The following is a 13,490-nucleotide window of genomic DNA, read 5'->3' on the forward strand; positions in this document are numbered from 1 at the left end:
TAATCCTCTTGTCAATTTTTGACAAAATTCTGCAATATAATATACAATATAGGTAACATATTCCTTGCATACATTGACTAGGATTTGGCAATACATATCTTTATTTCTCTGTTGGTAACAATTGTATATAAAAATACAATCTGTGTCAAATTCATTTTTTTCTCTTAGTAAATCTGTAATTCATGTCGATATATTGTGATTGTGCGTCAAATCTTTAACATTCATGTAACAGATTTATATATGTATATGTAATATAATAAGTGGCATAATTCGTAACTACAATAATCTTACATTGCGTATAATAATAAAATGCCACTTCATATTTCAGTAAAATTCATTACCCTAAAATCATAACTCTGTGAAGACACGCTGTGATTACATGTCATTGTAGCATATCGATGTATGTGCACGCACGCGTGCTTGTGTAAAAGGATATCCTCGGTTTATATCATTCTAACTTATTGTCTTGTATTACAATTGCACAACACAGCATTGTTTATCGTGTATATATAAATTTATAACAGAGAGGCAACTGTCGAGGTAAGAATAACCGTATATGTATATCATAAAACGCTTCTACATCTGTGTTCTTTTTTATATAGTTTCCTAATATGTCAAGGCTGTAAATCGCCCTCATCTAGACGTTTAGTTAAAATGCTTTAATACCCTTCCATTAGAAAATAGTACAACAGGCACGCTCATTCAACTGGTCTGAATATTATGATATGCATAATACGTAGAAAATAAACAAGCACTGGAAAGTTCATTTTACCAGTCCTAAACAAGTATATCCGTTACTTGATACTTTTGTCATGCCACACTCATCTATTGGCAAGCAATTTCCCGTGTTCCCAAAACCAATCGCCAAATCAGTTCGACAAAAATGAGTTTGTCAAAAATGAGAATAGATGAGTAAGGCACAAATTCATGTAAATGCCATAAAACACTTACATAATGATGTAAATAATTCTCAATGTATGGACATTATATTTCCAACAAATAATGCTACTTTTCAGGTATAATGCCTTCCCAGGCATCTTCCCGCTGTTTGTTGGCTAATCTACGTTTTTCTAGAAATAAAGAAAGAACAACTTATTTCTGCTTTTTTAAAGCTTTTTTAAGCTTCAAACTGTGAGAAGTGTTCTGTGTAAATAATACTTACCTTTAGCCTCACGTAATACATTTTTCTCATGTTCGCGTTCTTGCCTAGCAGTAGCTAATTTTACACCTAAAGCACCCGTAACCAGTCGTCTAGCTAATGCCGCGCAAGTTTCTGGACGACTTCTGTACGGCTGTAAAAATTCCGCGCTCCTTTTTGCTTTTGTTTTACTCAAGGCTGTGGCCTCGCTCAAGGGTCGTGTTTTAACAAATGGATGGTCCGAAGCCAATACTTCAGCAGCTAAAACCGATTTAACGGGTGAGCACTTGTTACTGATAATGTCAGTGTAATTTTGACTCGTTTCTAATTACCAACAAGAGGACTACTGAAGACTCCAAGACAGTGTGTGTCATCTACCCACTTTAGTTCAAACCCACCATTCTTAAAAGGACTAAAAACAGCTGCTAAATCGCTGGTTTTAAATTCTGATGGGAAATTGTAAATTTCAACAACATGAGCAAATTCGTCGCTAGATACCTCGATGTGTTTAGTGTACGGTTTGTAATCGCTTTTCGGTTGTTCTATCACAACATTACCAACAGCCGCTGTTAACTAAAATTAAAAGTAATTAACATTAAAAAAGTACATAGTTTTGTCGTTTTATGTTGGTGAATGGTAAATTCATAAATACTTGCCTCCTCGATAAGAGTTGGATCTAGACAATCACCATTATCGTCGAATAAACTGTCCCAGTCACACTCATCCCTATTAATCTTTTTAATTGGTGGAGTAGGTGGAGGTGCAGGTTTACTTTTCTGTCGCACAACCTTTTTTACTTTCTTCTCTGGTGGTGCTGTAGGAATAGGAATAACTTCCTTATTAGGTTGTTGTGGTTCTTTCTGTACACTGTCTGAGATAATCAGCACGTTTGATACCATATTGCAACGCATCATTTGCGTGTTCTTTTGGTTTGTTATCTCGTCCTTATTTGAAATTTCCGAATGTTGTTTGTTATTTGCATTTGAATTAGTTACAACATTATCGTTATTACATTTATCAGATCTGTCTATTTCTTCATTAACATTAACTTCACTATATATACATGTCTCAACTGAGTCTAAGTTATTGTTATCTTCACTAGAATTACTAGAGATTTCTTGTTCTTCAATAATTCCTGACTGAAATGTATCATTTGTCTCACATTTAGTTTCAGGAGCAGTAGTACTGTCTGTATCATTTGGCACATCTTCATTTAGATTATCTAACTGCTTAGTTGTTATTTTATCACTAGTTTCCATCGTAAGTCCTTCTGGAATAACAGAAGAAGTCGGGTCCTTTGGATCTTCTTGCAGACAGATATTAATTTCAGATTCATCATTACTTTGATTATCATCAAAACACGTATTTAATTCCTTTTGTTCACATTCTATACTTTGTTGTAAACTAGAATCTGTTTCTTTGATATCTAAACTTGATTTTGATTGACCATGAGAAGCAGAGGACGGATTGTCCTTAACTGAACGACTCACACGAATAGATTCTACTGGCTGAGGACTCCCTTCCGTTTCCAAACTTCTACGATGCCTTGGTACATAAACTGCGCGATCTGGCCTTCTCTGGCGAGAAGATCTTAATAAAATTCAATTAAAGATATTTACAATTTATTCTTTGAATTATAAGAAAGTAAATAGACGAAAATATTTTTACAATTTCTTACTTTGCAATAGATGAATCTACAGTTGCTTGTATTTGAACTTGGTCCATATTTGTTTGAAGTTCATTTCTGGCCCTCCTAGCAGCTGGCGGCCTATAGATTTCAACTGTTGGCGTTGATTTTACTAAAAGTCCGAATGACAAATTTAATTAACTTTACACTATCTTTTTCAGATATGAAGTTTTCAATGTAAGTTTTTAATTACCTTGTCTTTGAATTCGTACGCGTTCTGGAGATGCGGAGGGCGATCGTTGACCTTCAACGCCCATCTCGAACAAGGTACCAGTACCTTTCGTTACACAACTTGTTGTACACTGTTCACCATTCAATTTTGGGTCCCTTAAATATTGAAAAATAAAATATTATAACCTTGTTATTTTATAATTAATTTAATACTTCTTTTTTAAGTCGGTTAAATAGTTCTCTGACGCGTCTGAATACTACGTCACGCGACCTTGAGCCGGTCAGTTTCACTTTCGTTTACTGCTGCTACGTCGTAAGAATTTCATTCTTGTAAATTCATTTCGTAACAGTATTAGAATCGTCTGTGAATTTCGCGTAAATCTGATTCAATCTAGAACGAGTTCTACTTTCGAAGGAATCGAGCATTAATATGATCGTTTTTAAATTAATCGCGTTAAAATGATATTGCATCTTATGCGAAGAAATAGGTGTATTCCGTGATACAAAAACATTGAGAGTTTATAATTTAATACTTTTACTAACTTTACAATAAATCTATTAAGAACTAATCCATATTTTGCATAAAATCCACTTCATAAAATATACTATTAAAATATAGTAACAATTTTTTCTCCAATTTAACACAAACACTATATATCTATCCACAATTATTACAGAAATCGCTGAACTATAATTGTTATCAGAATGTCTTCTTTATTGATAGGTTATCGATGGAGGGGCATCATTAAATGATTCACAACAGGAAATAATGAAATCCTACACTTTGTGATTTGTTCAGGTGATATATCACTGAAACGATTGAATGTAATAGCACTTTGCTAAATGACCACGGGATTGTATCTAGTCAGTTATCGAGAGAGGCATGTATGTGCTTGTTTATATCATATACAGTCAGTTGTAAAAGTCTATAGACACAATTGTAATCACAAAGGAAATAAAAAATAAACTTTGCTACAGAATCATCTATACTTACATATCAATACAAAATAGTTCTCATTATGCTCAGTATACTAATGTATTTCTTGAAGAATTTAAGAAATCATAAATATTTAGATTACGAAGATCTTAAAACGGTTATACCAGTAATTACAAAACCTTCAATTCCATTACTGTTAAAAAGATAGTAAACTGCAATTGATACCTATAGAGAGCTATAACGTATAGACATACGTATATACATTTATATATTTTGTATTTTTTCAGTTCTTTTCTTTTTTAAATAAAGACGTAAGGAACTGTGATATTTATTTAAATATACATTTAACTGCAATTAATACAAAATTGGATACCAAAAATATTGTAGGATCTAACATCTTGATTAGAATACTTCGAACTTGATGGTGATGAAGACCTTTGTGATGGACTGTACGCAACATCAAAGGCTCACTTCACGGAGCAAGATCGAAGTGGTGGGGATAGCAACGGCCACTTAACGAAGCAATGTCACTATCTATACATATAATACATGTATCATAACAATAGGCACTTCGATACCTTATCACGTCACTTTTGTAACACACGACTGTCCGTCTGGCAGAACCCTGGCCGATCGAGAATGTATGCAGATCGGCAAAACGGTCCTGCACCAGCTGGTGTATAATATATCTTCGATAGTTGTTTACAGGTGGAAAGACGAGTACCCTGCAAAAGTGAAAAGAACGCGTTACGATCACGGCTGAAAGTGAGACTGGACTGAGGACGGGTGAACGTAACCGCCTTGCCCCGGGCCACTTTGCCCGTATCCTGTCAGATGAACACAGGCAGGCTAACTTTTACATAACATTTCACTTTCTCCTTCTTTGATTTTCTTAAAATTAGAGCCATCCTTGGTCCGAATAATCACGTATCATTTCGGCCATTCCACAGACACATAATACGGGTATTTGCATGAAAAAGTTGGGCAAAGATGTAGGACAACTTTTTAGTAAGAAAATATTATTTTAAAAATATTTTTGCTCGGATCATATACAAGCTACATCGATTAACTTCATCAATATTGTTTGATTTTTAATTAAACACTGATTACTTGTTGTGATATTAAAATTATGGGACATGTAGAAAACAATTTCTTGATTATTCTTTCATTATTTATTTCGAAAATTTTCTCCTTGCAACTTACATAACTATCTATATTTAAACTCTGATTTTATATAAGATATTTCATGCCTAAATGCTTCCTCTGAATAATTCTCCTGATTTAATACTATTTGCTTAAGGCTCTCCAAATTTATCTTTATGCTATTTCGTAGAGCAATCGAATGACTCAACTGTAAACTTTCGAAGTACTTCAATGCCGTACGTACAAAGAAAAAGGTCGTTAATAAGTTATTCGTGATGTATCCGATTCTTTTTGGGAATGAAAATTTTGCAAGCGAAACAAAATTTCTGAAATCGACTTTTGGCCAACTTTCCGATACAAATTCTCCATTATGCGCCGACATCACCGCCGTTACAACCGTGTTACATTTCACATACATAATCAGATTTCATGGAAACCGGCTATTACGTTCAACCGGAATAAAACGGTCGGATAAAGGCGGAATTTATTATGTGTAACGTCGTAACCGGATGTTTTTAGAAAGCATTGAGAGCATTAGAACAGGCGCAAGCAATACACAAAAAGTAGGAAATAGGAAACGAACTCTCAAGATCTAGTGGTGGGCAATTTCAGTCTCGGTAGATAAATAAAACTATCTAGACCAATATGGATGCTGGAAAACAAGATAAAATTCCCACCTTAACGTCGTTTCACGATAGTTAAATTACATGCCAACCGTTCAGGTGGAACGAACCATGTAGCGTGATAAATCGGGGTTCTCTGCGCTTCTCTTTCTCTTATAGCCAGATATGAAAGCCGAGAAGAAAAAGAAATCGACTGCAACAGACCGAACAAAACAACCGTTCCACGCTATCGTCTGATCCGGTTGATGAATCGTCGTTCCAAGAGTAAGATCTATGTTAATTACGTTTCAGAGACGACTAAATCGACGAGCCTTGAACTACAAAGAAGAAACAGAGTCCCGTGCGACTCGTAAGTGTTGCGTGGTTCACGTAATCATGCGTATACGTGAGCGACATACGACGAGAGACCGGTTGCACTCCATAGATTAACAATTATTCGTGCCATTCAAAATCGACCATCTGTCCCCCTGATGCGTGATTTCAATAATTAACGAGTTTAGGTGGCAAATGACGTAAGTGAAAGAGGTGAGGAGTTTTTGGGTTAACACACGTATGATATTTTTGACGCTTACATCGTCGTTATTGGGCTTCTAATATTTACTATCTTTAGAGATATTGAAAATTGTATAGAGTTAGTTAATCTTTCGAGTATTTTGCGTTCTTTTTTTTTAATTATAGCAAAATTTTCACCAAAAGAAATAAATTTTCCTATTTGTTACCTAAACGTAAACAATTATTCAATATGGCGGACGATCGGGGCCTCCTTTTCTTTTCTTTTCTTTCCTTTCCTTTCCTTTCCTTTTTATTATCTTATTTCTTAAGCAAAGTAATTATGACATTAAACATTTTTTATCGATAAAATATCTACAAATTTTATTTTAAAAGTTTTAAGGATAGAATATGGTTAAATACGAACGGTCCATGAAATATTTATGAAATATTGGAACTGCATATTGAATAATCAAAGAACTGTACATATTACGGTATTCTTATATAATATGTGTTTGTAGCGACAGTTAATCTTGTGTAACCGCATGGTACATTATTTTCGTTGTCGTTGATGGAGATAATACGTTCCATTAAAATTTACGTTTCGTATAAATTTTCTTTTGTTATCTAACGACGTACGCAACTTCCGCCATCTATGGAGGGCTAATTAACCAATAACCGCAACTTAAAAACTTATTATGTATTGCCATCTTACTGCAATATTCTAAATCAAATGCAAGGAACCATATAATGTTAATTAAAATCAGAAATGTTAATTAAAACTATTGACATCTATGAAACGCATTCTTATTTTCTTCAGGCAACCTGCCAATGCGTCACAGTTCTTTTATGTTTCTCAAAACACTATGTAGTTTGCTAAAAATATAAATGTATAGCGAAAAATAAAACGCGTAAACGTTTGAAATGCGCGGGGAATGTGAGAAAAGAAAAAACGGTCTAATGTAATGGAACAATCTGAGGATGGAATGGAACAATCTATTAGTTATAAACAAGAAAATCTATGAATATTTTTATCACGCGGCAATTGATTGTGATCTCGTTTCATTTTTTTACACTACTTAATTTATATCAAATTAATTTACGAAAGAATTTCGATTTTATGTTATTAATAATTGAAAAATTGAAATGTTACACTCGCAGACAAAAAGATAACACATTTTGTAACTTTGATAATATGCATGAGATATGTATGTAAAACAAGCTTTTTGAGTCGATGTTAGTAATCCTTAGATGTAAACATTGTACTTCTTCGGATGAACAAAAAGATAGCATAATAATTTCACATGGCTCTGATAGATGGAGATATTATTACCACGATGTATGGACAGAAGAAAAAGTTTCAAGCAGTCGACAACTAAGATGCTAAGGAAGCATCATGGTATGGGCGGGTATTGGTTATCATAGAAAAACGAAAATTGTCTTTGTATAAAGTTGCATGAATAGTTAAAGGTATATTGACTCATTGAATTCTTGTAGTTTTTTAATTTTACGGGTAAGAAAAACATATTTATACTCCGAGAACATTTTATATTGTAAGTTTACATTCAAAAGAAGTTTATTATTTTTCCTTTTTTTCTTCATTATCGAATAAAGTTTTACGAATTTACACATTGTGCTATCTTCTTGTTCAGGAGTGTAAATGATGTAAATGCTAGATTTAAAGATCTTCAATGCAAACAAGAAGTATTGGTTTATAGTTAAAATGCATATTTACGATTGTCTTAAAAGCGCAAATGAATTAATCAGCGTTCAAATTTGTATTTAGCATGAAATTTATATTTTTTCCCACTTAAAAGTCATGTTTAATTTTTCAACATTAACATGATTTCTCATTTAAGATCCTCAATGATTAAAAATATAAAGCGTCAAAGTAGCCTATGTATATGTATACTTTAATTTCCGAATATTTTAATCACTTGCAGTAATACAGACCAATATACGTTGTCTGGAAGTCGACGATATCAACCATTTACCTTTAGTGCAAGATATTTATAAATACTGCACGGAGGCCATAAAACACATCAATAACAAACACATTGAACACTTTTCAACAGTTCTATGGTATCCTAAATCATTTAGGTTATAAAGTTAATTCTAATTGCCTTCGAATTTCAAATTGTATGTCAAGGATACAAATAAATTTAACATAACGCGTCTCTGCTAACATTCTAAACTAAATCGCCAATAAAAATTGCGGGCTATCAAATCGATTCTATTTATGACAGCGTATATTATCTCATTTTCTTGCGTGATTGACAAACGTCAACTACTTTTACATTGTTGAGATATATCTTTAAGAGATTTAATACCGATGATTTCTCCGAGAAAACTTTACGTTGTAGTATCATAGACGTTCGTAGAAATTGAAAGTGAAAAATGTTTGAAGACACGTTGTAAAAAGACCGTAGTGATCTAACCTTTAAAGGCGCGTCGTTGCATCAGGAAATGTGATCGTTTGGTTCTCCTACCTTTTCCGTTTCTTGTCCCTTGAAAATAGAGTCACGTCGTGCTCCACGTCCTCGGAGAAGAGGCTATCTTGCAAGCTCATTTATCTGCGAAACTGCGCGCAGATCGGACATACGAGAAAATTACTGACACTCAGAATTAAATTCATAAAGAGTTCAACGAAACCACGTTTACCGTGTTGCTGCACTGCAGCCACGGTCTCTACTCGACGCACATTGACCATAAACTACCTTAGAATGCATCGCGCATGCGTTCATTTGCTTCTGCCTGTATAGCTACTGCGCAGGCGTACCTTTTTAAATCGCGAAGCCATTTTGATGCGAAATTTTACGCGCGGAAGTATCGTGTCGAAATTAATATAAGTTTTACATTCTAATTCATTAATTTCGTAATATCGTTTTGTAAAATGGAATTGTAAGCATTTGTAAGGAATCTTCTTAGATTTGGTAACATGAAATGTGTTTTGATGATGAAATTAGCTTAGTTTGGTGCAAAATTTTACCTGCCTAAATGTGGTGTTTCTTTCTATGCATTTCGTCTGAAAAATTAATGTAAGTTTGTGTACTCTAATCTATTGATTTCGTAATATTGTTTCGTAAAATGGAATTGCAAGCATTTGTAACGAATTTTTTGACTGAAAAATATGAAATGTGTCATCGATCGAGAAACTAAGAATTGCATGGTTTTCTACGTGAACATCATTATTGCATAACTGTATGATTCAAGTTCTCTCATTCTTTTGAAAATATTTGAAAGGTGTATAGAGACTTTCTAAATAGTGGGGCAAGGTAGCTTTGCATTATTCGGGTGGAATTAGTATTCTGTGGATAAACCTTCTTAACATCTGTTTGATGGCCACGCAATGTTAGATAATAATTTACCGCCATTTTGTCTGTAATACAATTCAAAAAATTCGTTACATCATTTCTACAGACTAAGATATTTGAAAGAATTTTGCAACTATACTACGGATGTTTATGCATATATTATACAAATTTATAGATGTAATAATGTACAAAATGCACGTAATGTTCAAAAATATATAAAATATTCAAACAGTAACTATAAAAAGTGACTGATAAGTGTCAATACTTTAAGGGACGAATCTACACATTAAAATAAGTAAAACACGTTATATGAACTCAAAAACCAAGATACGTAGAGCAAATGTTCATATAATTTTCATTATTTATTTTATTATGTAGATTCATTTTCTGAAATACTAACATACATCTATAAATCACCCTGAATTTGCACATCATATTTGTTATAGTATTTATATATTAATTAATTAAATGCAAGCACAGTGAAGTTCATATCATTTAGTAATACTTTCATATGACTACAAAAGTTAGTATAATAACAATTAAATATAGAACCTGATAAAAAGATGTTTCATTGGAAAATAAGAATATATGCAAATATTTTCTGTAGCCACTGCATACAAAGATATAAATTTGCATAAACATTCGCAGTCTATAAGTTTCTTACTTTTTTGATGATAATTGAATTCTCGTTAATTGATTCAGTTGATACTGTACAAAACATAATATTTATTTAATAATTTATGGAGATACACACATAGTGTACAACATACAAGCCTTAGCATTCATAAAATGCCGTTACTTAGTAAAGTAAACTGCACTTTATTTATTTTTTCCCTCTAGAATATTTATATACAATCACACGAGTTTGTTTCCTTCACTTTACACTGTTCGCCAAAACAAGTTCATTTAACTACTAAGCGATATGTGGCCCTGCCTGTTTCGCTCAACGCATCGTTGTCCTTATCAAATCCCTCGAGAAAATATGTTTGATAAAATTCTTTTGTATCCTGGTATTGAGTGAAACTTGGGGCCTGAATTAGAATGTGTACAGCGCATAAACATACAAAGTTAAAAGGGTCCAAATCTTCCAGTATTTAGACCCAGGTTATTTTTTCCATTTTTTCGCCTCTCTCTAATACAAAGCTGTGTCTACGCGCAATATTCTGTCAAATATTTGGGATTCTGTCAAAAATATTCTATATACAATTAGGGTATGTATAAAAAGAAATCTACGTCTTAAGATTACAAGAAGAAAGATGATCTTTTGTTCCGTTGCCATGTGCGGGAAAGCAACAAATTTCTATCCGTGACACATACCGATTGCTATTTCTGTATCTCCGAACTAAAAACATTACTTATAAAGGATCGATACGAGAACACGCAAGGTGCGTCACGGTAATATAAAACTAAATATTTAGAATCGCATTTAGCGATACTGTCAGCGAACGAAAAAGTTACCTTCTCGTTGTCACAGTGTCGCTATGATTTCTTCATCTACTTATATTTATGCGTTACACAAATATAGATCAATAATTCGTAACGAACATCAGAAAGGCGAGTTAATGTAACTCAATCGAAGATAATATGCAAATGATTCCAAACTTTAACTAGAAAGGAATAAAATAATAATCGAATGTATAGAATTGTTATCGTAACAATATGCCGTGTTAATGATTATTGGTAATCTGGTTAAAGCAATTCCTTCTATTGCTGGGATAGAAAATTGCGGGTGTAAAGCAACTCTGTTTCGTCGCAGGAAATTATTCTCGAAATTAAATTTCTTTACTGTGCCAAAAACACAGAAATAAGTACTATGACGGGCAATACACGAATAGAACTAGCAAACGTATAAAATAGGTACAAGATTTTTTGTGATTTTCATCGCATATCGAACATAGAGATATTAGTCTTATATGTCTATTCGTGGTCTATATTGTAACCTTAAAGGTGGGTCCCGGAACCTCCATCTTGTTACATAAACAAATTTCAACGTATGGTCCTTGCCTAATAATTCATCATTGCACAATATATCAATCTGCAAAGAGCATCATTAATTAGTAATGCAATATAAATTATGATATGAATTTTTCATAATTTTTACTCACATCCCGATATTTTTCCATTCCATTTAACACTTTCTTGGCAATAAACTTTTTCAAATGTGTAATGGTTGCTTGGGCAGAGCATCTAATAAATCTTCGTTTTAAAGTTTTCAAGCTTGTATTTATGCATTCCAAACATACGTTAACCTGTGAAAACATTTGCTGTTTATAATTATCAAAACTTATTCAAATATAGAGTAAACAATTTTTATCTCTCTTTACCTGTTCATCAGTACGATGATAGTCTGATTCTGCATGTGCATCAGCTGTTGCCTTTTCTTCCTCAACATCTCCAGCATTTGGTAGGATATCTTTAGGGCAAGGTAAACCTCTTGCTCTATAAAATTCTCTTTCCCTTTTAATTTCATCTAGAGATAAATATACCAGATTAATCATGTTGTCAGTTATAGAGAATTTTTAAGTTATCTTATCAGTTTTATTAATGGCAAGACAATGCTAACTCTCTTGAAGATCAGGAACTAATTTGTAGACAATATCCTGCATAGTTCTGTCAAAGCTAATATATTGGAGGGGATGCGACTGATGTATGACAATTTGGCATGTTGGACAGGTATGCTTCTCTTCTAAATGTTTCACTAGACAGCTTTTGCAAAATGTGTGTAAACACTCGGTAACAGTAGTAGCATCTATCAAGTATCCCTTGCATATCTTGCACGTTATGTGGCTGTTCAGTGTTTTCAACTTGATTCTCCTCTCCATGGCACTGGTAATCACCATTTAATAAATATTACCTAAGACATCATACAAATGCGATCAGATTTCAATGCTATCAAATCGTTCTAAACTTGTTACTTTATAAGACTAAAATCTTACACAGTAATTCACGATACTATTATTTCCCCCAAAAAAAAGAAAAAAAGAAAAGCTCCAAAGTAACTGTTGACATAATGGTACGCGAATGACATTATTATAGAAATGGCCAAAATTTGGCAACACGTAAAACTCATAGAATTCGTTCTACTGACACATGGTTTAAATCGTTTAAAATTTGTAAGGAAATAAAATAAAGGTCATTACACAACGATTTAAAGGAGAAAATAAGTACTGAGCTCGGTAAAAAGTGGGTTATCGGATTCTAACCTGAATGTCGAGTGTTAGCACACAATGGCAACTATCACTCGTGTTATTCGTTAGGGAGTTTCATTCGAATGGTCCGTATTATTCTTGGCATTTTTTTGTCGTTGAATCGAAGCGAAATGGAGGGATACAAAATTAAATGTTCGACTAAAAACCTGGTAAAAACAACTTAGTGTAAATGTGACTCATGACAACAAAACGAACTGATCTCAGCGCCATCGTTTGTCTTATGGTTAGCTTATCTCTGGACACGCGGTTTCGTTTAGTGGTGGGGAGTTCTCCAATGCCCTCAATATGTCCTCGATCAATCATAAACTAATTTGTTTATTCGTTTAACCGTGTCGATGTATGCACATCTATTTTTTACGCGCGCGTGACTCGTTTGATTTCAACCTATGTTAATTAGAAATACTTGAAAGGATGTTGTATTTGTTTCTTTACTATCGTAAACATTTAATAAATATGAGTTAGTCATACGGTTTTTAGCTTAGTTCATTGTTCAACCTTAATTCAATAATTAATATAGTTCATTAGTTATAATTTCGTTTTCTGCTACGAAATGTTTTTATAACTGATTATTATGTATATAACATTAAAAGAAAAATAGCATTGAAGCAACCTATAGCATTATGATTTTCAGCCCACTAATTACAATAACCTTGAGAATTTTCTCAAAAATAATAATTTAGTAGTTGCAAAGATTCGATTTAGAATGACGATATATATTTAGATTGTGAAAATTCGTTCGACGTTTCTCAATCCTTCTCAGAATCCCAAGTTAGTAACAT

General features: G+C 33.2%; 2 protein-coding genes across 9 annotated transcripts; both read right to left on the reverse strand.

The window, feature by feature from the left end:
• Positions 1–78: 78 nt before the first annotated feature.
• On the reverse strand, positions 79–8,903 carry LOC138184542 (R3H and coiled-coil domain-containing protein 1). 8 transcript variants are annotated; one of them, XM_069122608.1, is made up of 9 exons: positions 8,678–8,894; positions 5,754–5,892; positions 4,512–4,658; positions 3,019–3,152; positions 2,817–2,937; positions 1,795–2,728; positions 1,471–1,711; positions 1,163–1,399; positions 79–1,070 (listed from the first exon to the last, which is right to left on the reverse strand). In XM_069122608.1, the coding sequence occupies exons 4-9, from the start codon at positions 3,080–3,082 to the stop codon at positions 1,006–1,008; spliced, it is 1,662 nt and encodes a 553-aa protein (XP_068978709.1). In that variant the 5' UTR covers positions 3,083–3,152; positions 4,512–4,658; positions 5,754–5,892; positions 8,678–8,894; the 3' UTR covers positions 79–1,005. The 8 variants fall into 8 exon arrangements, with proteins under 8 accessions (XP_068978709.1, XP_068978706.1, XP_068978710.1 ...); XM_069122605.1 differs by lacking the exon at positions 5,754–5,892 and having other exon boundaries at positions 8,678–8,902; XM_069122609.1 differs by lacking the exon at positions 5,754–5,892 and having other exon boundaries at positions 8,627–8,737.
• A 1,301-nt stretch (positions 8,904–10,204) lies between these two features.
• On the reverse strand, positions 10,205–12,925 carry l(3)73Ah (polycomb group ring finger 3-like lethal (3) 73Ah). Its single transcript, XM_069121823.1, has 5 exons — positions 12,706–12,925; positions 12,066–12,356; positions 11,827–11,972; positions 11,608–11,751; positions 10,205–11,537 (listed from the first exon to the last, which is right to left on the reverse strand). Exons 2-5 carry the CDS (start codon positions 12,340–12,342, stop codon positions 11,412–11,414), a joined length of 693 nt encoding a protein of 230 aa, XP_068977924.1. The 5' UTR covers positions 12,343–12,356; positions 12,706–12,925; the 3' UTR covers positions 10,205–11,411.
• Positions 12,926–13,490: the final 565 nt, after the last annotated feature.

This window comes from Bombus flavifrons, chromosome 10 (assembly GCF_040668555.2).
Source record: "Bombus flavifrons isolate JBK064 chromosome 10, iyBomFlav1_principal, whole genome shotgun sequence".
In the NCBI taxonomy this organism is placed as follows: Eukaryota; Metazoa; Arthropoda; class Insecta; order Hymenoptera; family Apidae; genus Bombus; species Bombus flavifrons.

Excerpts from the sequence above, each read along its gene's own strand:
- LOC138184542 (XM_069122605.1), bottom strand. The coding sequence starts at position 8,757 with ATGAGCTTGCAAGATAGCCTCTTCTCCGAGGACGTGGAGCACGACGTG. Across the intron at positions 4,659-8,677 it reads AGGGACAAGAAACGGAAAAG|GGTACTCGTCTTTCCACCTG; the intron begins GTAGGAGAACCA and ends TCACTTTTGCAG. Across the intron at positions 1,712-1,794 it reads ATCCAACTCTTATCGAGGAG|TTAACAGCGGCTGTTGGTAA; the intron begins GCAAGTATTTAT and ends TTTTAATTTTAG.